General features: G+C 43.4%; 1 protein-coding gene across 1 annotated transcript in view; it reads right to left on the bottom strand.

The window, feature by feature from the left end:
* Window positions 1–6,327: 6,327 nt before the first annotated feature.
* LOC115150077 (vesicle-associated membrane protein-associated protein B) overlaps window positions 6,328–25,029 on the bottom strand; it is a 39,852-nt gene continuing 21,150 nt past the window's right edge. Inside the window, exons 3-6 of the mRNA XM_029692984.1 lie at window positions 20,579–20,682; window positions 14,959–15,039; window positions 9,713–9,898; window positions 6,328–8,425 (exon numbers count right to left, since the gene is read on the bottom strand). Of these exons, the coding sequence (XP_029548844.1) occupies window positions 8,267–8,425; window positions 9,713–9,898; window positions 14,959–15,039; window positions 20,579–20,682 (530 nt within the window). The 3' untranslated portion in view covers window positions 6,328–8,266. The remainder of the gene's footprint in view (window positions 8,426–9,712; window positions 9,899–14,958; window positions 15,040–20,578; window positions 20,683–25,029) is intronic.

The raw sequence follows: 25,029 nt of genomic DNA, 5'->3' as shown, positions 1-25,029 counted from the left end.
AGTCAGCTAGCTACGTAGAGTGACATTTGCTGATATGGGTTCAAACATCAGCACAACCTAATTTAGGCTTGAATTAATTCAGGCCTAAAAAGGCAACGTAGCCATTGACCAGCACTTTCTGTGACTCACTTTGTCAGAGTCTGCCAGCATTCAAATAGCTACAGTGCCTTCAGAAAGTATTCATACCCCTTGACGTATTACACATTTTGTTGTGTTACAGCCTGAATTCAAATTTGATTCAATATTTATTTTTTCATCAATACCCCATAATGACAAAGTGAAAACATGTTTTTAGAAATGTTTGCACATTTATTTAAAATTAAATACAGAAAGATCTAATTTACATAAATGTTAAAATACCCGAATCAATGCTTTATAGAAGCACCTTTGGCAGCGATTACAGCTTTGCGTTGTCTTGGGTACGTCTGTATCAGCTTTGCACATCTGTATTTGGGAATTTTCTTCCATTCTTCCTTGTAGATTAAATTAGATTGGGAGTGGTGGTGAACAGCAATCTTCATGTCCTTCCACAGATATTCAATGGGATTCAAGTCTGGGCTTTGGCTGGGCCACTCAAGGACTTTCACATTCTTATTCTGAAGCCATTCCAGCATTGCTCTGGCTGTATGGTTGGGGTCATTGTCCTCTAGGAAGGTAAATTGTCACCCCAGTCTAAGGTTATTTACACTTTGAAGCAGGTTCTCATCAAGGACTTGCCTATTTTTGTTTCCATTCATTGGTCCCTCTATCTTTACTTGTCTCCCAGTTCCTGCTGCTGAAAAGCATCCCCATAGCATGATGCTGCCACCACCATGCTTCACGGTAGGGATTGTGTTAGGTGGGTGATGAGCTGTGCCTGGTTTTCTACAGACATAGCGCTTTGCATTTAGGCCAAAGAGCTACCCTTTTGTCTTATCAGACCACAGCCTTTTGCCTTATGCTCCGAATCGTCCACGTGCCTTTTTGCAAACTCCAGGCGTGCTGTCATGTACTTTTTTCTCAGGAGTGTCTTCCGTCTGGCCACTCTCCCATAAAGCCCAGATTGGTGAAGTGCTGTAGAGACTGTTGTCCATCAGGCAGGTTCTTGGCCAAGAAAGTTCTGTCAGAGTGGTCATTGGGTTCTTGGTCACCTCCCTGACCATTATCCTTCTTTCCCGGTTGCTCAATTTGGTTGGACGGCAAGCTCTAGGTAGAGTCTCGGTAGTTCCATATTTTTACAATTTCCACACTCTAGAAAAAATGTTATAACCATCCCCAGATATATGCCTCGTCACAATTCTCAGCAATCTACAGACAGTTTATTGGACTTCATGGTATAGTTTCTGCTCTAACGTGCACACCAACTGTGGGACCTTATATAGACAGGTGTGTTTCTTTCGAAATCATGTCCAAATAATTGAATTAGCCACAGGTGGACTCCAATCACATTGTAGCAACATCAAGGATGATCAAAGGAAATTGGAAACACCTGAGCTCAATTTGGAGTATCATAGCAAAGGGGTGTAAATACTTATGTAAATTAGATATTTGTCCATTTTCAATACATTTGCTAAAATTTCCCAAAACATGTTTTGACTTTGTCAATAAGGGGTATTGTGTGTAGATGGGTGAGAGATAAAATATATATTGACTCTATTTTGAATTTAGTCTGTAACACAACAAAATGTAGAATAAGTCAAGGGGTATGAATACTTTCTGAAGGCCTTGTATGTACACTACAGGCACCATTGGAACCAATCCAGTCAAGGGCCAAAACTCAAACACGTAACATCTAATGTGGTTTTCCTGTGGTCACTGTGGAGTAAAAAACATCTGTATTGTTTCATCCACCAGACTATAGGTCTGTAAAGTCTGTGAAGAGAATTATTGGAAACCATCCATTTCCTCATAAATCTCTATGACAAGTCTTCTGGTGTAAATTCCTCCTTCCTTAAGTGTATATAAACATTCTCGATGGAAAATTGGCACACGTCAACACACGGTGTCAATGCATAGGGTATTTCTGAGTTGACCCGTTTTCAGGTGCGTCGAATAGGGTCGATTATCATTATCACAGTTTTGAGAACATTCCATTGCTATTTTACTTGGAAATGACAATTCCCAAGCTGAATAAAAAAATGTAAATGAATATGGGGTCATTTCCACAACAGTGTCTCTAGATGTAAAGTATCTAGGCCCCACCAACTTAAACACCACAGTTCCTACTGACTTCAGGTGCACCTCAGGAGGTTACACCAAAACCTGAAGTGCTGACAGAACGTTTACAGGGTGTTAAAGATACAATAACATTAATAAAACAATTTCTCATTTAACATCACCACACAATGAAAGCCAATTACCACAAGGAAACATCGTTTTCAACGTAAAACAAAAACATTGCAAGAACCACAGCCAAATAAAGCAAACCATCTATAGCTAACGTAGCAGCAGATGTCAGTGGAGATGTATTAGCTGTGAGGGGAATGCTAATTTCAGATGCTGACATTTCCCTATCCAATATTTAATCTAGACATGTGAAAGTAGCGACATCCGACTAAGTCCCTCTTCCCTCGGACACGGTGATGAGCTTCCCTCGGACACGGTGATGAGCTTCCCTCGGACACGGTGATGAGCTTCCCTCGGACACAAGCTTTTTACAGCTTGACACTTTGTAAAGCAGATGAAACCGGTCAACAAGGCTGTCGGCTTCTTCAGCCAGAGGATGAGAAATGTAATTGTTTTCCGGACCGGTTCGTTGAACAAAGAGGAAATTACTTCACACAGAATTAGGTAGGGTCTTTATTCACTTAATTTATTAAGATGCTACATAGTCCATCAAGGTTTAACACCATAGACTGACTACTTGACTAGGAATAGGAATTTTTCTTACTTATATACATACAAAACAGTTGCCGACTGCTTACATGGATCACGATGGTAGACAGGTCAATTTTAGTGTATTCACAACCATTGGGACAGCATAGCTCAGCTCAGACCTGTTCTGCCCTCCCTCTAAGCAGAGTCATGCTCAGTCACACGTAGATACAGTAGGTTACGCTCAGTCACACGTAGAAACAGTAGGTTACTCAGTCACACGTAGATACAGTAGGTTACGCTCAGTCACACGTAGATACAGTAGGTTACGCTCAGTCACACGTAGAAACAGTAGGTTACTCAGTCACACGTAGATACAGTAGGTTACGCTCAGTCACACGTAGATACAGTAGGTTACGCTCAGTCACACGTAGATACAGTAGGTTACGCTCAGTCACACGTAGATACAGTAGGTTACGCTCAGTCACACGTAGATACAGTAGGTTACGCTCAGTCACAAGTAGATACAGTAGGTTACGCTCAGTCACACGTAGATGCATTAGGTTACGCTCAGTCACACGTAGATGCATTAGGTTACGCTCAGTCACACGTAGATGCAGTAGGTTACGCTCAGTCACACGTAGATACAGTAGGTTACGCTCAGTCACACGTAGATACAGTAGGTTACGCTCAGTCACACGTAGATACAGTAGGTTACTCAGTCACACGTAGATACAGTAGGTTACGCTCAGTCACACGTAGATACAGTAGGTTACTCTCAGTCACACGTAGATACAGTAGGTTACGCTCAGTCACACGTAGATACAGTAGGTTACACTCAGTCACACGTAGATACAGTAGGTTACGCTGTCACACGTAGATACAGTAGGTTACGCTCAGTCACACGTAGATACAGTAGGTTACTCAGTCACACGTAGATACAGTAGGTTACTCTCAGTCACACGTAGATACAGTAGGTTACGCTCAGTCACACGTAGATACAGTAGGTTACTCAGTCACACGTAGATACAGTAGGTTACGCTCAGTCACACGTAGATACAGTAGGTTACGCTCAGTCACACGTAGATACAGTAGGTTACGCTCAGTCACACGTAGATACAGTAGGTTACGCTCAGTCACACGTAGATACAGTAGGTTACTCAGTCACACGTAGATACAGTAGGTTACGCTCAGTCACACGTAGATACAGTAGGTTACGCTCAGTCACACGTAGATGCAGTAGGTTACGCTCAGTCACACGTAGATACAGTAGGTTACTCAGTCACACGTAGATGCAGTAGGTTACGCTCAGTCACACTTAGATACAGTAGGTTACGCTCAGTCACACGTAGATCCAGTAGGTTACTCTCAGTCACACGTAAATGCATTAGGTTACGCTCAGTCACACGTAGATGCAGTAGGTTACTCAGTCACACGTAGATGCAGTAGGTTACGCTCAGTCACACGTAGATACAGTAGGTTACTCTCAGTCACACGTAGATACAGTAGGTTATGCTCAGTCACACGTAGATACAGTAGGTTACGCTCAGTCACACGTAGATGCATTAGGTTACGCTCAGTCACACGTAGATGCAGTAGGTTACGCTCAGTCACACGTAGATACAGTAGGTTACGCTCAGTCACACGTAGATACAGTAGGTTACGCTCAGTCACACGTAGATGCATTAGGTTACGCTCCGTCACACGTAGATACAGTAGGTTACGCTCAGTCACACGTAGATACAGTAGGTTACGCTCAGTCACACGTAGATGCATTAGGTTACGCTCCGTCACACGTAGATACAGTAGGTTACGCTCAGTCACACGTAGATGCATTAGGTTACGCTCAGTCACACGTAGATACAGTAGGTTACTCTCAGTCACACGTAGATACAGTAGGTTATGCTCAGTCACACGTAGATACAGTAGGTTACGCTCAGTCACACGTAGATGCATTAGGTTACGCTCAGTCACACGTAGATACAGTAGGTTATGCTCAGTCACACGTAGATACAGTAGGTTACGCTCAGTCACACGTAGATGCATTAGGTTACGCTCAGTCACACGTAGATGCATTAGGTTACGCTCAGTCACACGTAGATGCATTAGGTTACGCTCAGTCACACGTAGATACAGTAGGTTACGCTCAGTCACACGTAGATACAGTAGGTTACGCTCAGTCACACGTAGATGCATTAGGTTACGCTCAGTCACACGTAGATGCATTAGGTTACGCTCAGTCACACGTAGATACAGTAGGTTACGCTCAGTCACACGTAGATGCATTAGGTTACGCTCAGTCACACGTAGATACAGTAGGTTACTCTCAGTCACACGTAGATACAGTAGGTTACGCTCCGTCACACGTAGATACAGTAGGTTACTCAGTCACACGTAGATGCAGTAGGTTACGCTCAGTCACACGTAGATACAGTAGGTTACTCTCAGTCACACGTAGATACAGTAGGTTATGCTCAGTCACACGTAGATACAGTAGGTTACGCTCAGTCACACGTAGATGCATTAGGTTACGCTCAGTCACACGTAGATGCAGTAGGTTACGCTCAGTCACACGTAGATACAGTAGGTTACGCTCAGTCACACGTAGATACAGTAGGTTACGCTCAGTCACACGTAGATGCATTAGGTTACGCTCCGTCACACGTAGATACAGTAGGTTACGCTCAGTCACACGTAGATACAGTAGGTTACGCTCAGTCACACGTAGATGCATTAGGTTACGCTCCGTCACACGTAGATACAGTAGGTTACGCTCAGTCACACGTAGATGCATTAGGTTACGCTCAGTCACACGTAGATACAGTAGGTTACTCTCAGTCACACGTAGATACAGTAGGTTATGCTCAGTCACACGTAGATACAGTAGGTTACGCTCAGTCACACGTAGATGCATTAGGTTACGCTCAGTCACACGTAGATACAGTAGGTTATGCTCAGTCACACGTAGATACAGTAGGTTACGCTCAGTCACACGTAGATGCATTAGGTTACGCTCAGTCACACGTAGATGCATTAGGTTACGCTCAGTCACACGTAGATGCATTAGGTTACGCTCAGTCACACGTAGATACAGTAGGTTACGCTCAGTCACACGTAGATACAGTAGGTTACGCTCAGTCACACGTAGATGCATTAGGTTACGCTCAGTCACACGTAGATGCATTAGGTTACGCTCAGTCACACGTAGATACAGTAGGTTACGCTCAGTCACACGTAGATGCATTAGGTTACGCTCAGTCACACGTAGATACAGTAGGTTACTCTCAGTCACACGTAGATACAGTAGGTTACGCTCCGTCACACGTAGATACAGTAGGTTACTCAGTCACACGTAGATGCATTAGGTTACGCTCTCCCTCGCTCTTTCCTCAAATCCATACTTCCATCGGCAAGTTATTTTTTGTTATCCATAATCTGCGACAGTGAGATGAAAGAAATTGAGTGTATTGCATTTTTGACATGAATCCCATTAAGGACAAAGCAATCAAAAACAGTAGGGACAAACACAAAAGGCAGAATGGTCCCTTCAGGATATAGTTTAGTATGTTTTCTCGTGAGTTAAATGCATACACGTCAACTAACAAAACAGTTACATTGATAGATATTGGGAAAAAACATTCTTGAGAATATAGTGCATTAAAATGAACATGAGTGCAGTGATGGCTATAACGGTGAAAGAAACAGACAAAGATCCAAACCTATCGATGCTGACCGTAGTGGGGTGAATGAAGCCAATGACCATGACCATACAGTTGGAGAAATGTTCTTTAAGAGTTACGTGGACAGTCACAGCATGGTGAACGGACAGCATAAAGCATTTAAATGACAGTTCTGCCTGACAGATCAACAAATGTATGGCTTGGAGAAGAAAAAAGAAAACAGACAAAACCGTCAGCAGTATTATTGTTGAGGTAAACCTCAGCAAAACTCACTTCTACATGTTCCTTTCCTCATTCCCTCTCTCCCTTCTTTCCTTCCAGAATAACTTGCTAATAACAGTCACAAGGTAAGTAGTTTATTCAGTGACTCAGTCCCAACCCATCCGGAGTTCATTTAGCTGCATACATTTTTTAATAATACCTCAAACCCTAAAAATCAAAAAAACTTTAATCACAAAAATGAAGAAGAAAAAAATGAAAGGGGAAAAAACAATCTGAAGATTGAGTTGAGAAAACCTAAGGCTGAAAAGAAACATCACAATGATGAAAGCAATTCAATTAAATGTAAAATGTCCCAAAAAATGCAATGCTCTTTAGTGGACGCATGCAATCAAGAATATACTGCCAACTCAGGTGTTTATGATCAAAAGCTGAGGGGGAAAAGTTCTAGCTTGGAAAAACAGAGAATGAGGAGACAGAGGAGGGGTTGTTGTGTCGATTAAGGATGTTCCCCAATCACAGAGGAGACGGTCTATACAAAGCCTCTGATTGGAAGAGTCAGTTTGGTTGACAGTAGCCCTGTGCATAACCCCATCTACTTCCTGAAGCCTCTGTGTCAATCATGTTGTAAAGGAGGTGAGCCAAAAAGAGTGCTGCCCACCTGGCATTACTTTACTGCAGGGTTACTATGGATTCTTTACACAGAGCTCTGCCCACCTGGCATTACTTTACTGCAGGGTTACTATGGATTCTTTACACAGAGCTCTGCCCACCTGGCATTACTTTACTCCAGGGTTACTATGGATTCTTTACACAGAGCTCTGCCCACCTGGCATTACTTTACTCCAGGGTTACTATGGATTCTTTACACAGAGCTCTGCCCACCTGGCATTACTTTACTCCAGGGTTACTATGGATTCTTTACACAGAGCTCTGCCCACCTGGCATTACTTTACTCCAGGGTTACTATGGATTCTTTACACAGAGTGCTGCCCACCTGGCATTACTTTACTGCAGGGTTACTATGGATTCTTTACACAGAGTGCTGCCCACCTGGCATTACTTTACTCCAGGGTTACTATGGATTCTTTACACAGAGCTCTGCCCACCTGGCATTACTTTACTCCAGGGTTACTATGGATTCTTTACACAGAGTGCTGCCCACGGCCTCAGGCCACTTGTGAAAAGAAATGACAATCCGTGAAAACAACATTCACACAAGGCAAACTGACTCAATCGCAAGCCCCCCCCAGTGTTTAGAAAATCCTTCCCTTCAATGACTATCAATGATCTGCATTTTTCTCCCTCCTACTGCTCATATTGTATCTGTGGCGTAGGCCAGAATGATTATGTTATGATTAAAGAGATCTTGTAACAAGTTGTTGTTGTTTTTTCTCTCGTTGGTTTGTTCATAACATGGAGTTTTTATTTGTATCTTTTTTTATTTGTACATAACTGAACGATTCAAAACTACCCCATTGATATGGCATTTCTGAATTTAAAAAAATCCCAAATCCGTTTGTTTCAATCCCCCGAAAGCATGCGGTTGGCCGTCTCTCGCTCGCCGCTTGCTCTTACAAGACCAACTTGCCGATGATGACTCCGACCACGAAGAAGAGCACGATGAGGGCCACCGTGCGCAGGCTCAGCCCCTCCTCCTTCACCGTGGAGTGGGAGGAGTGCTGGGAGGAGGACAACACGTTGCTCTTCCTCATCCGCAGGCCATCGTCTTCCTGGAGGGGGTGGTGAAACCAAAAGAGAGGGAGAGAAGGAGAAAGATGAAATAGGAACAGAGAGAGGGTGGAGAGATAGATATGGAGAAATATAGAGAAAGAGAGAAAAAGAGGGGGAGAGGGATAGATATGGAGAGAGAGGAGAAAGAGAGGGATAGATATGAGAGAGAGGGAAGGAGAAAGAGGGATAGAGGGGGGAGAGGGATAGATAGAGAGAGGGAAGGAAGGAAAGAGGAGGGGGAGAGGGATAGATATGGTGAAATAGAGAGAAAGAGTGGGGAAAATTACCATCAGTATTATCCACATCCCTCAGTCATAGATAGGTAATGTCATTCATTCATTCAAAGATAGGTAATGTCATTCATTCATTCATTCATTCAAAGATAGGTAATGTCATTCATTCAGTGAAAGATAGGTAATGTCCTTCATTCATTCAAAGGGGATGTGTAAATCATCTAAACCCCCTCAGGACTCCACCAGACGCCAGCTTTTAACACACTTAATTTCCCAACAGCGGGTGGGGGTAATCGGGACCCCGGGACAGGAGTGGCCAAAAGCAATTCCGCCTCTGGCACTACTTAAAGGGGAGGTGGCAGGCCAGCGGGTGGCGTGCTGCTCCTGAGTCTGACTCATCGTCTTTCCCCTTTAAAAGGGGAAATCTGGGGCTGCTACATCCATTTTTTAAATTTAAAATTAATGATTTTCACTGAGTGTACAAAACATTAGGAACACCGTCAGTTGCACTCCCTTTTGCCTTCAGAACAGCCTCAAATCGTCAGGATATGGACACTACAAGGTGTCTAAAGCGTTCCACAGGGATGCTGGCCCATGTTGACTCCAATGCTTCCCACAGTTGTGTTAAGTTGGCTGGATACTGAATATCCTTTGGTTGGTGAACCATTCTTGATACACAAACTGTTGAGCGTGAAAAACCCAGCAGCGTTGCAGTTCTTGACACAAACCGGTACGCCTGGCCCCTACTGTACTACCATACCCCGTTCAAACGCACTTCAATCTTTTGTCTTGCCCATTCTCCCTCTGAATGGTGCACATACACAATCCAAGTCTCAATTGTCTCAAGGCTTAAAAATCCTTATTTAACCTGGTCTCCTCCCTTTCATCTACACTGATTAAAGTGGATTTAAAAAGTGACATCAAAAGGGATCATAGCTTTCACCTGGTCAGGCTATGCCATTGAAAAAGCAGATGTTCTTAATGTTTTGTCCAGTCAGTGAATAGCCATTGATTGAGTCCTTGATTGAATCCCAGACGTCTCTTGGTTCTCACCCTGATCTGCTTGTTTTCTTCCCGTAGTCGCTGTGCCTCCATCTGCAACCTCTTACACTCCTCCATGACCTTCTTGACCTCGCCGCCGTCGTCCAGGGTGGAGCTCATGGACTTCATGGACAGTGTGGAGGACTCTGACTTGAGCAGGTTGGACGACATCATCTTGTTGGCATCCGGGTCCTGGTGCTGTGGGTGGAGGAGCGGAAAGAAGGAGAGAGGGCTTAGGTTTATTTCAACCTCTTGGTACATATGCAGAAACATACAATAGGGAATCAATAGGGAGAAAGTGAATGTTGGTAACTTGTTCTGCTGCAGGCCTGGCTGGTAGTGATTGCAGTCATGTCGTACACTAAGAGAGAGGCAGGCGCGTGCACTCACTCTCTCTCACACACACACACACACACACACACACACACACACACACACACACACACACACACACACACACACACACACACACACACACACACACACACACTCCCAATATTTCCAAAAAGAGACACAAAAGCTGGTTTCAATTTTCACTCCCAACTACGTGGCACGACGATGCTGTTGCTTCCAGCCATGTATCTCGCTGATCATAATTAACAAAAACAACAACGGCCCATTTTCCCTGTGGCTTTGTTTACGGGGCTCATATTTTCTGCTCATCCCGGGGGAAGTGATCTTCTACCATCTGTGTGTGCTTTGCAGAGTAATCACAACAATAATAAAATGTGTGAAAAGTGAGAGTGTGGCCCAGGGAACTATGGTTGTGGCTGGGGTTATGGTTATGGCTGGGGCTATGGCTAAAGCTGGGGTTATGGCTATGGCTGGGGTTATGGTTATGCTGGGGGTTATGGTTATGGCTGGGGCTATGGCTATGTCTGGGGCTATGGCTGGGGTTATGTCTGGGGCTATGGCTGGGGTTATGGTTATGGCTGGGGTTATGTCTGGGGCTATGGCTGTGACTGGGGTTATGGCTGTGGCTGGGGTTATGTCTGTGGCTGGGGCTATGGTTATGGCTGGGGCTATGGTTATGGCTGGAGCTATGGTTATGGCTGGAGCTATGGTTATGGCTGGAGCTATGGTTATGGCTGGGGTTATGTTATGTTATGGCTATTTCTGGGGTTATGGCTATGGTTATGGCTGGGGTTATGGCTATGGCTGGGGCTATGGCTATTTCTGGGGTTATGGCTGGGATTATGGTTATGGCTGGGGTTATGGCTATGGCTGGGGTTATGGTTATGGCTGGGGCTATGGCTGGGGTTATGGTTATGGCTGCGGCTATGGCTGGGGTTATGGTTATGCTGGGGGTTATGGTTATGGCTGGGGTTATGGCTATGGCTGGGATTATTGCTGGGGTTATGGCTGGGGCTGGGGTTATGGCTATGGCTGGGGTTATGGCTGGGGTTATGGCTGGGGCTTTGGCTGGGGCTGTGGCCGGGGCTATGTCTGGGGCTATGGCTGGGGTTATGTCTGGGGCTATGTCTGGGGCTGGGGCTGTGGCTGGGGCTATGGCAAGACAAGCTCTGCCTCTACTCCTGATGACAGGGATTTTCTCTACTAAATCACTTGAGTTTTAGAGACGTGTAACGGATGAGGCGGAGCGACAGGGAAAGAAAAATACGTGTGTGTGAAAAAAACAAGGAAGAGGGAGGATGACAGAAAATGGTAAATATGCAGTTGAAAAAAAGCTGGTTCAGAGAATGGCAAGAGTGTGCAACGCTGTCATCAAGGCAAAGGGTGGCTACTTCTAAAATGTAGTTTGATTTATTTAACACTTTTTAGGTTACTACATGATTCCATTTGTGTTATTTCATAGTTTTGATGTCTTCACTATTATTCTACAACATAGTCCAAACTTTTGACTGGTACTTTACATTTTAAGTTTGTTCACAGACTGTATTTAACGGCAATTAAATATTTTACGCTGAAATTAGCCCCAACTCCCGACTGTTCACTATGTCCCCTCATTAAATTCACCTTTATTTAGCAATTCGACACATAAACCAACACAGAGTTACACATGGAATAAACAAAACACAGTCAATAATACAGTAGAACAAAAGAAAACAAAAATTCTATATACAGTGAGTGCAAATGAGGTAAGTTAAGGCAATAAATAGGCCATGGTGGCGAAGTAATTACAATATACCAATTAAACACTGGAATGGTAGATGTGCAGAAGATGAATGTGCAAGTAGAGATACTGGGGTGCAAAGGAACAAGATAAATAAATACAGTATGGGGATGAGGTAGGTAGATAGATGGGCTGTTTACAGATGGGCTATGTACAGGTGCAGTGATCTGTGAACTGCTCTGACAGCTGGTGCTTAAAGTTAGTGAGGGAGATAAGTGTTTCGAGTTTCAGAGATTTTTGCAGTTGGTTCCAGTCATTGGCAGCAGAGAACTGGAAGGAAAGACGACCAAAGGAGGAATTGGCTTTGGGGGTGACCAGTGAGATATACCCGCTGGAGCGTGTGCTACGAGTGGGTGCTGCTATGGTGACCAGTGAGCTGAGATAAGGCGGGGCTTTACCTAGCAGAGACTTGTAGATAACCTGTAGCCAGTGGGTTTGGCGACGAGTATGAAGCGAGGGCCAACCAACGAGAGCGTACAGGATGCAATGGTGGGTAGTGTATGGGGCTTTGGTGACAAAACGGATGGTACTGTGATAGACTGCATCCAGTTTGTTGAGTAGAGTGTTGGAGGTTATTTTACAGATGACATCACCGAAGTCGAGGATCGGTAGGATGGTTTGTTTTACGAGGGTATGTTTGGCAGCATGAGTGAAGGATGCTTTGTTGCGATATAGGAAGCCGATTCTAGATTTAATTTTTGATTAGAGTTGCTTAATGTGAGTCTGGAAGGAGAGTTTACAGTCTAACCAGACACCCAGGTATTTGTAGTTGTCCACGTATTCTAAGTCAGAGCCGTCCAGAGTAGTGATGCTGGACGGGCAAGCAGGTGCGAGCAGTGATCAATTGAATAGCATGAATTTAGTTTTACTTGCCTTTAAGAGCAGTTGGAGGCCACGGAAGGAGAGTTGTATGGCATTGAAGCTCGTCTGGAGGTTAGTTAACACAGTGTCTAAAGAGGGGCCAGAAGTATACAGAACGGTGTTGTCTGCGTAGAGGTGGATCAGAGAATCACCAGCAGCAAGAGCAACATCATTGATGTATACAGAGAAGAGAGTCAGCCCGAGAATTGAACCCTGTGGCACACCCATAGAGACTGCCAGAGGTCCGGACAACAGGCCCTCCAATTTGACACACTGAACTCTATCAGAGAAGTAGTTGGTAAACCAGGCGAGGCAATCATTTGAGAAATCAAGGCTGTCGAGTCTGCCGATAAGAATGTGGTGATTGACAGAGTCGAAAGCCTTGGCCAGATCGATGAATACGGCTGCACAGTAATGTCTCTTATCGATGGCGGTTATGATGTCGTTTAGGACCTTGAGCGTGGCTGAGGTGCACCCATGACCAGCTCTGAAACCAGATTGCATAGCGGAGAAGGTACGGTGAGATTCGAAATGGTCGGTAATCGGTTTGTTAACTTGGCTTTCGAAGACATTAGAAAGACAGGGTAGGATAGATATAGGTCTGTAGCAGTTTGGGTCTAGAGTGTCACCCCCTTTGAAGAGGGGGATGACTACGGCAGATTTCCAATCTTTGGGAATCTCAGACGATACGAAAGAGAGGTTGAACAGGCTAGTAATAGGGGTTGCAACAATTTCGGCAGATAATTTTAGAAAGACAGGGTCCAGATTGTCTAGCCCGGCTGATTTGTATGGGTCCAGATTTTGCAGCTCTTTCAGAACATCAGCTATCTGGATTTGGGTGAAGGAGAAATGGTGGGAGCTTTGGCGGGTTGCTGTGGAGGGTGCCGGGAAGTTGACCGGGGTAGGGGTAGCCAGGTGGAAAGCATGGCCAGCCGTAGAGAAGTGCTTATTGAAATTCTCAATTATAGTGGATTTATCGGTGGTAACAGTGTTTCCTCGCCTCAGAGCAGTGGGCAGCTGGGAGGAGGTGCTCTTATTGTCCATGGACTTTACAGTGTCCCAGAACTTTTTGGGGTTAGTACAACAGGATGCACATTTCTGTTTGAAAAAGCTAGCCTTAGCTTTTCTAACTGCCTGTGTATATTTGTTCCTAACTTCCCTGAAAAGTTGCATATCACGGGGGCTATTTGATGCTAATGCAGAACACCACAGGATGTTTTTGTGCTGGTCAAGGGCAGACAGGTCTGGAGTGAACCAAGGACTATATCTATTCCTAGTTCTATATTTTTTGAGTGGGCTTGCTCGCAGAAGTGTTTTAGGGAGCGTTTGACAGTGATGAGGGGTGGTCGTTTGGTCGCAGACCCATTACGGATGCAAGCACTGAGGCAGTGATCGCTGAGATCTTGATTGAAAACAGCAGTTAGGCACATTCCTTCATATGATGTGGGAGTGCCATGCAGTTAAATGATTCTGGGACAAAGTTACAAAATTAATTTCTAAATTATGACTGACAAAATATTGGTTCTAAGATGGCCACCACCTCACTCTCTCCCATTTAACCAGTGGATACAGTTACTATTAGAATCTCTGGATGTTATGGGGGGAGGCTCAGGAGATGGATGGGTGGGAGGCATGCTTTCTTTGGGCCGGAGAGGTCGGCTAGGCGGGGTGGGAAACATGGTTTCCGGGTGGGGAGGGTGGAAGGGGCCTGAGGGGGAGTGTGTTAGGGTTATCTTTGTATGCATTTCTCTGAGTGGTTTTTTTGGTGTGTGACTGAATTATGAACATATCTGAATGATTATGACTTTGAATGTTACACCTGTACCAATAACAACTCTTCTGAAAATGAAATAAAAAGTTGGTCACAAACTCCCCCTGTAGTTATGTATTAGAGAGGGCAGTCCATAAGCACAGAGGATCTGGAATGGTCAAGATCCCTCCCAATGTGTTCTCCAACTAATAAAACATTTCAGAAAAAGGCTCAGTGCTGTTATCCTCGCAAAGGTTGAGGTATTGAAAACAGGGGGTGTCAATAATTTTGACCCCTACCTTTTTGAGAGAAAGAAATATGACTTGTTAAACAAAATCGATTTCTCTGACAAATTGTATTAGTATAAAATAATATTAATGCCCCATTTATTTGAGCATACAATATGGCTCATTATTTGAATTATGTATTTTATAGTAGGCTCTCTATTTTTGTGGGTGGCAACTATATAAATATTGCAAGAGAGAAGTAATAAGAGAGAGACTATGAACCCACCGTTTTCTCGTTCTCCGCCGGCAGCTCAAAGACACACCTCAGTTTGGAGTCCATCAGCTCCTCTGGCTTTGCCTCCTTCCACTGCAGAGAGAGAGAGAGACCACAGCCAACAATTGTCAGCCCAAGACCGGGGAAAGCAAACTGGACAGTGGCTAACGTGTACATATAAGAATTACACTGGGGATTGTTAGCGAATTGCTAATGAGCACATGCAAACATTTTATACAGGACAGACATCCGAGCTCATAAACTTATAAAAGTAACAAAAAAATGCTATTCACAGTTTTCTGCACAAAACTAATCTTACACAGAAAGGATCTTGATCCAGGTTAGAATTCTCTGCTGTTATCAAGAAAAGCTTGATTTTGCACAAAGCTTACCACTTGGATAACTAGCTACTAAGTTAGCAAACCAAATGCACAACTGCGTTTTAGACACAGTTAACTTAATAGTTAAGATATCTGTCTGGAAAATATTTAGTTGTGAAGTGTTACCAGATCATTGCATGCTGCACAACAGTGAGAGTGGCTCACGAACAGGGTGGGGTCAAGTCCATTTAAATTCCAGTCAATTCCAGGAAATACAATGAATTCCAAACTTTAATTCCAATGCCTTTCAATGAGGAAAATCTGGAATTGGAATTTGGTTTACTTCCTGAATTGACAGGAACTGAAATGGAATTGATCCCCAACCCTGCTCACGAGGCTCGGGTCTCTCGTCGTTGTGCACTTGTAAACAAACAACGTGATGGCTCAGCTGTTTCAGGGAACTACTGGTAAGCTTCATAATGAAAAATAACCGAGCACATAAATTGAAGAACGCGATCTGCTTTATTTCATAACCGAGGGCCCAAGTTAACTGCAGATATTTACTTAAAAAATCTAAATAAATATGACAATTTAATAAAAAACTGAAATTAGTTTTAAAGGTATTGAAAATCATCCCGTGGGTATTTTAAAATACGGTATATACCGCCCAAACCTATTTCTCACCTATCCCAAGTGTGTGTTCCTGTGTGTGTGTGTCTCAATCGTAATAGCAAACCAAATTCTCAAGAGTCATGTCACTGCAGGGAAAGCACACAAGAGATCACTTAGGCCTACTTCCACACGCAAACGAGACCGAGAGAAGCAGAAAGAGCGAGAAACAAAAAGAGAGAGAAACAGAAAGAGAGAGAAACAGAAAGAGAGAGAAACAGAAAGAGAGAGAAACAGAAAGAGAGAGAAACAGAAAGAGAAACAGAAAGAGAAACAGAAAGAGAGAGAAACAGACAAAGCAGTGACAGTGGAACTAATGTTTAAGGCTTGTTGGTCCTCAATCAAGCTGTGGGCCTAGCCTGGGTTCTTTGTCCTCGTCATCGTCCTCAGGGTGTGTGACCCTTGGCCTAGACTGATTTATGGATTTTGTGGTATGCAAAGCATGTGTGCTAGGGGTGATTTTCAGGTATGCATGATATATTAGTCATATCTGTATCGGCAGATAAATGTCAGGTATGTTTTAAGCTCCAAAGTTAATTTTCCACGTGCACAGGATAGAACAGGTGAAAACAGTACAGTGACATTCTTACCTTGAGACCTCTTTCCAACAATGCAGTGATGATAATAATAATAATAAACATGTAAAATATTTTTAAAACTACAATGTGAGGTAAAGAAACACGCGAATGCAAGTATATACAGGTCAGTGTCAGTACCTTATTCAATGTGCAGGGGTACTGGAGTGGTTGTATATACAGGTCAGAACCTTATTCAATGTGCAGGGGTACTGGAGTGGTTGTATATATAGGTCAGTACCAGTACCTTATTCAATGTGCAGGGGTACTGGAGTGGTTGTATATACAGGTCAGTACCTTATTCAATGTGCAGGGGTACTGGAGTGGTTGTATATACAGGTCAGTGTCAGTACCTTATTCAATGTGCAGGGGTACTGGAGTGGTTGTATATACAGGTCAGTACCAGTACCTTATTCAATGTGCATGGGTACTGGAGTGGTTGTATATACAGGTCAGAACCTTATTCAATGTGCAGGGGTACTGGAGTGGTTGTATATACAGGTCAGTACCTTATTCAATGTGCAGGGGTACTGGAGTGGTTGTATATACAGGTCAGTACCTTATTCAATGTGCAGGGGTACTGGAGTGGTTGACGTGTGTTTATACATAAAAAGTGACTGGTAGTAGGATATACATGTCAACAGGGCTGAAAAGTGACTGGTAGAAGGAATATATAAATATGTATGGTAATATACTAGTGGTAATATACACAAGCAGTCAGAAGTTTTAGAAGACCTACTGATGGGTTTTTCTTTATTTTTACTATTTTCTACATTGTAGAATAATAGTGAAGACATCAAAACTATGAAATAACACATATGGAATCATGTAGTAACCAAAAAAGTGTTAAACAAATCAAAATATATTTTATATTTGAGATTCTTCAAAGTAGCCGCCCTTTGCCTTGATGACAGCTTTGCACACTCTTGGCATTCTCTCAACCAGCTTCATGAGGTAGTCACTTGGAATGCATTTCAATTAAAAGTGAATTTGGGGAATTTGTTTCTTTCTTAATGTGTTTGAGCCAATCGGTTGTGTTGTGACAAGGTAGGGATGGTATACAGAAAAAAAAACCTATTTGGTAAAAGACCAAGTCCATATTATGGCAAGAACAGCTTAAATAAGCAAAGAGAAATGACAGTCCATCATTACTTTAAGACATGAAGGTTGGTCAATCTGAAAAATGTCAAGAACTTCGAAAGTTTCTTCAAGTGCAGTTGCAAAAACCATCAAGCGCTATGATAAAACTGGCTCTCATGAGGACCGCCACAGGAATGGAAGACCCAGAGTTGCCTCTGCTGCAGAGGATAAGTTCATTAGAGTTAACAGCCTCAGAAATGTGATCCCTAATGAATGCTTCACAAAGTTCAAGTAACAGACACATCAACTGTTCAGAGGAGACTGTGTGAATCAGGCATTCATGGCTGAATTGCTGCAAAGAAACCACTACTAAAAGAACATCAGTACGAAAAAAATACTTGGGCCAAGAAACACAAGCAATGGACATTAGACCGGTGGAAATGTTTCCTTTGGTCTGGAGTCCAAATTGGAGATTTTTTGGTTCCGCCGTGTCTTTGTGAGACGCGGTGTGGGTGAACGGATAATCTCCGTGAAGCATGGAGGAGGAGGTGTGATGGTGTGGGGGTGCTTTGCTGGTTACACTGTCTGTTATCTATTTAGAATTCAAGGTACACTTAACCAGCATGGCTACCACAGCATTCTGCAGCGATACGCCATCCTATCTGGTTTGCGCTTAGTGGGACTATAATTTGTTTTCAACAGGACAATGACCCAACACACCTCCAGGCGGTGTAAGGGCTATTTTACCAAGAAGGAGAGTGATGGAGTGCTGCTTCAGATGACCTGGCCTCCACAATCCTCCACCTTAACCCAATTGAGATTTGGGATAAGTCGGACACAGAGTGAAGGAAAAGCTGCCAACAAGTGCTCAGCATATCTGGGAACTCCTTCAAGACTGTTGGAAAAGCATTCCAGGTGAAGCTGGTTGAGAGAATGCCAAGACTGTGAAAAGCTGTCATCAAGGCAACGGGCGGCTATTTGAAGAATCTCAAATATAAAATATATTCTGATTTGTTTAACACTTTTTTGGTTACTACATGATTCCATATGTGCCATTTCATAGTTTTGATGTCTTCACTATTATTATACAATGTAGAAAATAGTAAAAATAAAATAAAAACCCTTGAATGAGTAGGTGTTTTAAAACTTTTGACTGGTAGTGTATACATGTAAACAGGAGTACTAGTGACCAGTAGCAGAATAAATAGATCAATACTATTGGTAATGGGAATTGGTAATGGCAATCAATAATCAATGGACAGCAGCGTAATGGAGTAATACATCTAATCAATAATCATTTTAGCAGCAGTGTAGGTTGTGTCTGAGTGGGTACAGATATGTGGATAGTCTGTGGGAGAGTCAGGGTGGAGAGTCAGGGTGGAGAGTCAGGGTGGAGAGGGAACAGTAGTTGTTAGCCATTTAACACTCGTATGGTCGGGGGATTGAAGCTGTTTAGGAGTATGTTTAGGAGTCTAATTTTGGTGTCCATTTGTCTGAGCCTTGATGCACTGGTTGCGCCTGCCGGACGGGAGCATGGAGAACAGTCCATGTCTTGGGGGGCTGGAGACTTTGGCAATTTTTCATGCCTTTCTCAGTTACCGCCTGGCATGTATGTCCTGGATGGCTGGCGGCTCACCCCCAGTGATGCGCTGGGCCGTCCGCACCACCCTGTATAGGGCCCTCTGGTTGAGGGCGGTGCAGTTGCCATACCAGACAGTGATACAACCAGTCAGGATGCTCTCGATGGCGCAGCAGGATCTGAGGGGCCGTGCCAAATCATTTCAGCCTCCTGAGGGAGAAAAAGGGGGTTGACGTGCCTTCTTTACGACTGTACTGGTGTGAGAGAACCATGATAAGTCCTTAGTGATGTGGACACAGAAGAACTTGAAGCTCTTGACCCTCTTCACTGTGGCCCAGTTGATGTGGATGGGGGTGTGCACCCGCCCCTATTTCCTGAAGTTCACGATCAGCTCCCCACTGGGCACACACTGGTTGAATCAATGTTTTTTCCACGTCATTTCAATGAAAATACGTTGAACCAACGTGGAATAGACGTTGAATTGACGTCTGTGCCTTTGTCGTACTGATGTTGAGTGAGAGGTTGTTGTCCTGGCACCATGCTGCCAGTTCTCTGACCTCCTCCCTGTAGGCTGTCTCATTGCTGTTGGTGATCAGGTCTACCACCGTCGTGTCGTCAGCAAACTTGATGATGGTGTTGGAGTCGTGCTTAGCCACGCAGTCGTGGGTAAACAGGAAATACAGGAGGGGGCTAAGCACCCACCCCTGGGGGGCCCCCGGGTTAAGGGTCAGCGTGACGGTTGTGTTGTTGCCTACCGGCCCGTCAGGAAGTCCAGGATACAGTTGCAGAGGGACGTATTCAGTCCCAGGGTCCCGAGCTTGCTGACGAGCTTGAACGGCACTATGGTGCTGAACGCTGAGTTGTAGTCGAGGAACAGCATTCTCACAGGTATTCCTCTTGTCCAGGTGGGAGAGGGCCGTGTGGAGTGCAATTGAGATTGTATCGTCTATGGATCTGTTGGGGCGGTATGCAAATTGGAGTGGGTCTAGCGTATCTGGGATAATGTAGTTGATGTGTGCCATGACCGGCCTTTCAAAGCACTTCATGATTACAGATGTGAGTGCTGCAGGGTGGTAGTCATGTTGGCATGAAGCCTTAAGAGTTCTTGGGAACAGGAATGATGGTGGTCAACTTGAGACGTGGGGATATCAGTCATATTGGTATTGTCAGATAATTGTTAGAAATGCACAATATATTCGTCATCTTGGTATTGGCAGATAATTGTCAGGTATGCACAATATATTAGTCATATCAGCAGATGTGTTCAGGTAAAAATATCTATGCTATAATTAACGGCCCAGATTTTCATATTGGTGCAATTTCTTCTATAGTATGCGTGTGTGTGAGAGTGAGTGAGTGAGTGAGTGAGTGAGTGAGTGAGTGAGAGGATGGTGACGGGACACACTCACCACTCCCTCCATGTCTGTCATTTCGGGGGGAGCCAGCATGGACTGCACCATGAACTTGTGTTTGCTTTTCTCGTTGGGGTCGTAGTCGAAAGGCTGCAGCATCACTGGGAGAAGGGCACAGCAGAAAGAACCATAAATATACATACAGAATTGTGTTCCTTAGGCACCAAACTGAAGAAACCTGAAAGAGGAGAGGACTGTTTGGACCTGTCCATTAAGAAACCCTGACTTTCGTTTTGCAATTCAAAATGTTTTTCTATGGTTTGCCCTAGGTCTATGAGCTTTGGGACAGCAGAGCGCCTCTATAGCGGAGTAGTGCTTATATATATATGATCCCTTTCCAGACAATAGCAAAGTTGTCTGTCACTTGGTCGTCTCTCGCTGTCATTATCCTATAGTTAAGATTACACCTATTTTTGTTGACTCATAAATCAATGATTCTATTCAGAATCAGGGCAGGCATACAACTTCATTGGTGGGTGAAAAGAATATGACTGTTGAAAATGTGCATGTTCAAAGTCAATGAGCGTTACAGGGATAGTGCGAGATTTTGGCAATTACATGTCTCTGCATGCAGTTTGTTGGAAGTTGCTAACTAGCGTTAGCGCAATGACTAGTCTATGGGATCAGACTTCCACAGACTCCCATTCATTGCGCTAACGCTAGTTAGCAATCACTCGCGGAACTACCTTCAACTTCAATAAAATGCGTGCTTTTGTCAGCACATTCTCCTAATTCTGTGTTTCAGTTGAGGTACTCGGATTTGAAGGAGATTTAACAAGTATTCAAAACGATAAATGATGTGGTACCCTATTCCTTTTATAGCGCATAAAGGGCCCTGACCAAAAGTAGTGCACTATAAAGGGAATAGGGTGCCATTTGGAATGTAACATATTCATGTTACCATGACTGCAAAACATTGACGGATCTACATAACTCCCCACCGGTGGCATTTTTTCTAACAGCTTCAATGTTTTTCACTTCAACATTACAAATTGCCCTAATAAAAAACAGGTGTGTCTGAATATTATTTTACCCATCGTCTCGTCACATCATCCAATCAATTGTTATTTGATGTCATTCCAATGACCAAAAGGTATTTTCAAGCTGTTCAAATGATTTACAATGATCACTTTCTTATGTCGGCGTCTCAACTGCTCTGGCAGGGAATAAAATGGGTATTGATGGGTAATCTTTTTCCTCGTATTCATTACTGTTTTAAGAGGAGCGCGTTTGGACTCAAAGGGCTGCGCGTTTAACATCAATGCCGACTGTGGGAGTGATTTCGGGGGAGCTATGGCTAACTTTCATTCAAAACAAATGACCTCTTCATTTCAAAGCCAGTGCTAGCGCTCTCAGATGTGGCGAACTAGGACGGCTCTCGTATATGGCACATGCCAATTCTCTCCGGAGTACAAAAAAACTTCACAAGTGTTCTTGTACGCCATTACGGCAATCAAGCAAGTTCAATATTGCAAACCAAAAACAGACGGCTGAAACAGATTGACATCCTGTTGCAGTCAGACCCAATTTGCTCAGCCATCCACCGTGGGTCCGAAGGGAAGGAAAGCATGTACGTTCTTTGAGGGTCATTAAATAACCTAAAATAAGTCCCAAATTTGTCAAAAAAATATTTCTTTAAACTCACACGCTTTGAATGACATAACTAAACCGGTCCTGACAGAGCTCCTTTTTATCCTGTGTGATATATTATGGACACCTTCATATGGGAGATAACGTTCCTAATATTCAGAGAAGTTAATTGTAGTAAAACATTAGACAATAATTTGCTAGTTTTTCCTTACTGGTTGTGATTAAATAGAGCTATTAGACGAAGGAGAGTTGGGAGTGCTTAAATATTTGGGTCCGTGGGGACTAAACTATGGAATTATTATCCATATCAACCTCAGTCTGCTAGTGGATCCATTCACAAAGGAAAGACCGAGGGAGGCCATGACTACTGCTAAATACCACAAGCTACGACTGAGAGAACAAGGGCCCCAAGCACTCTGAAAGCTATAGTGATAGACTGAGAGAACAAGGGCCCCAAGCACTCTGAAAGCTATAGTGATAGACTGAGAGAACAAGGGCCCCAAGCACTCTGAAAGCTATAGTGATAGGATCGTATGTTAGGCCTATAGGCTACTTCCAGCATTCCAGCAGAGATTAGTATATATAGAACTTTTGCCTCTGAAAGTGCCCTTAAACTAAAAAGGGGTCCCCTAAGTGGAAGAAGTATTGCGCAGAAATTATATTGTTAGCTTAACTAAGGATTGTGTGGTTTCAAGAGTTAAGAAATTGATTGAATTTCCATTTGTACTGTATAGCAATAATTCATATGCAGTTCAAGAAGAAATATCCCAAACTCTGTAATGTTCCTTAGTGGTTTGTTGAGACACACCATCTCAATAAACCGCTGGTGAGCATTAGAGTTGTGGATATTTCTTCCTTCCAAGTAATGTCCCATCCAAATGGAGTGAGATGATTCATTAAGCAACTTCATCACTCTAGATACTGATCTCCGCCTTGATCAGGAGATTGGATCTCTCATAACAATAATGTGGACCAATAATGTGGAACAATAATGTGTCCTGAGGAAAAAGTTGGCAAAACATTGGCCAGCCATAAGGAAAGGAATTGCCTAAGCTTTTTCTATAGAATGTTGAAATGTCTTGAGGGCTTAAAACTCCTTCAATTTGTTGACATAAGGCCCCTCTCGGTGCTTTCGAGAGCTCCATAGTTTCTGGGGGTGGGAATTGCCAGGGACCTCACGATACGATATTAGCACGATACTTAGGTGCTGATACGATATGTATTGCAATTCTCACAATTCTATATGTATTGCGATTCGATACTGCGATTTTATTGCGATTTGATGTTACAAACATATTGCTCACTTATTGGCTGTTGCAGAGGGACAAGAGAGAGCATGAAAAGAAAGAGAAAACAGAAAATTAGTTGGAAATAAAAAGTGCTGAAAACATGTCGCAATATGTAACTGTATCGATCCCCCCCATCACTAATATTTTCCCATAGAACAGTAGCACAATACCAATCAAGTTGAGCATCTCTGTGGTGTGCGTTTAACATATAACGTTTTGTGGGGGTTAACCTAAGCTTCAAAAGCACAGTGTGTGTCTCCAACTAAGCCTGCAAATGACACATTAGGGATTTTAGATATCCTTTGGCAAAGTGTTCCCTTTCGGTCTAGGCAAAGTTTTCCCTTTCGGTCTAGGCAAAGTGAATTTCCACATTGCCTTTTGTGCTGCTCTGTTGACAATTAGAGAGAAAAGCCTCTGTTGGAGGAGAAGGGCTGTGGCTGTCTGAACCCGGGGTTCTATGTCGCCCACTACAGATTCCCTAGGTGACTCGAAGTGTGGCCTGGCACCGAATCCAGCCAGTGAAAATGGAGCCGGTGGCAGCAAATAGCCATGTTAGTGGACCCAGGAAACTCTAGCCAGGTCCTGTCTCCCTCAAAGAGCAGTCCCGGGGTGAGAACACAGCTGTTGGTCCAAGGGGGGCAGAGAGAACTCTATCTCTAGCCAACAGAAAGCATACTATTCTGCAGAACTGCCTGGACTTCTCAACTGATTTGACAAAATACTACTTTACATAAATACATCCTGTACACATTATTGCTCCAATGATTTGATTCTAAGAGGTGCAGGGATGTCACAATTTTGGTATTCACCAAGGTGGTCCGGAGGGCCACACTGAAAATGGGTTATATTGCCTCCCTGTCACAATCTGCCCAAAAGCATTTTTCTATGCTCTCCTACTGTCTAGCTGTTTATTAGTGGGCTTGATGTGGTGAAGAGAATGTATATTACCGCAGGGGTTACCATTAACCTCTCAAAGGCACTTGCCCATCGGGAAAGTACAGTTAATGTTTTACTTGCCCAAAGGTCGTGGTCACTTGCCCCAAAAATGTAAATGGTCTGTTACATGGACAATGGTTAAAATGGCAAGTACCTTTCATTTTATCATTGTTTGAATGCGCCAGCACACTTATAACAACATTCAAACCCATGTTTTAAATAACTTGCATGCTAATTCTGTAAGGAAGTTCCATTACTTAGACAGACTTCTGTTGAAAAGGGTTAAAGTTATACAGTACCAGTCAAAAGTTTGGACACACCTACTCATTCAAGGGTTTTTCTTTATTTTTACTATTTTCTACATTGTAGAATAATAGTCAAGACATCCAAACTATGAAATAACACATATTGAATCATGTTTTAACCAAAAAATTGTTAAACAAATAAAATCTAAATATATTTATATTTGAGATTATTCAAAGTAGCTACCCTTTGCCTTGATGACAGCTTACTCTTAAGACATGAAGGTCAGTCAGTCTGAAAAATGTCAAGAACTTTGAAGGTTTCTTCAAGTGCAGTCGCAAAAACCATCAAGCGCTATGATGAAACTGGTTCTCATGAGGACCGCCACAG

The sequence above is a fragment of the Salmo trutta genome, chromosome 16, assembly GCF_901001165.1.
Source record: "Salmo trutta chromosome 16, fSalTru1.1, whole genome shotgun sequence".
Lineage (NCBI taxonomy): Eukaryota > Metazoa > Chordata > Actinopteri > Salmoniformes > Salmonidae > Salmo > Salmo trutta.
This window is presented reverse-complemented; position numbering and strand designations above follow the sequence as displayed.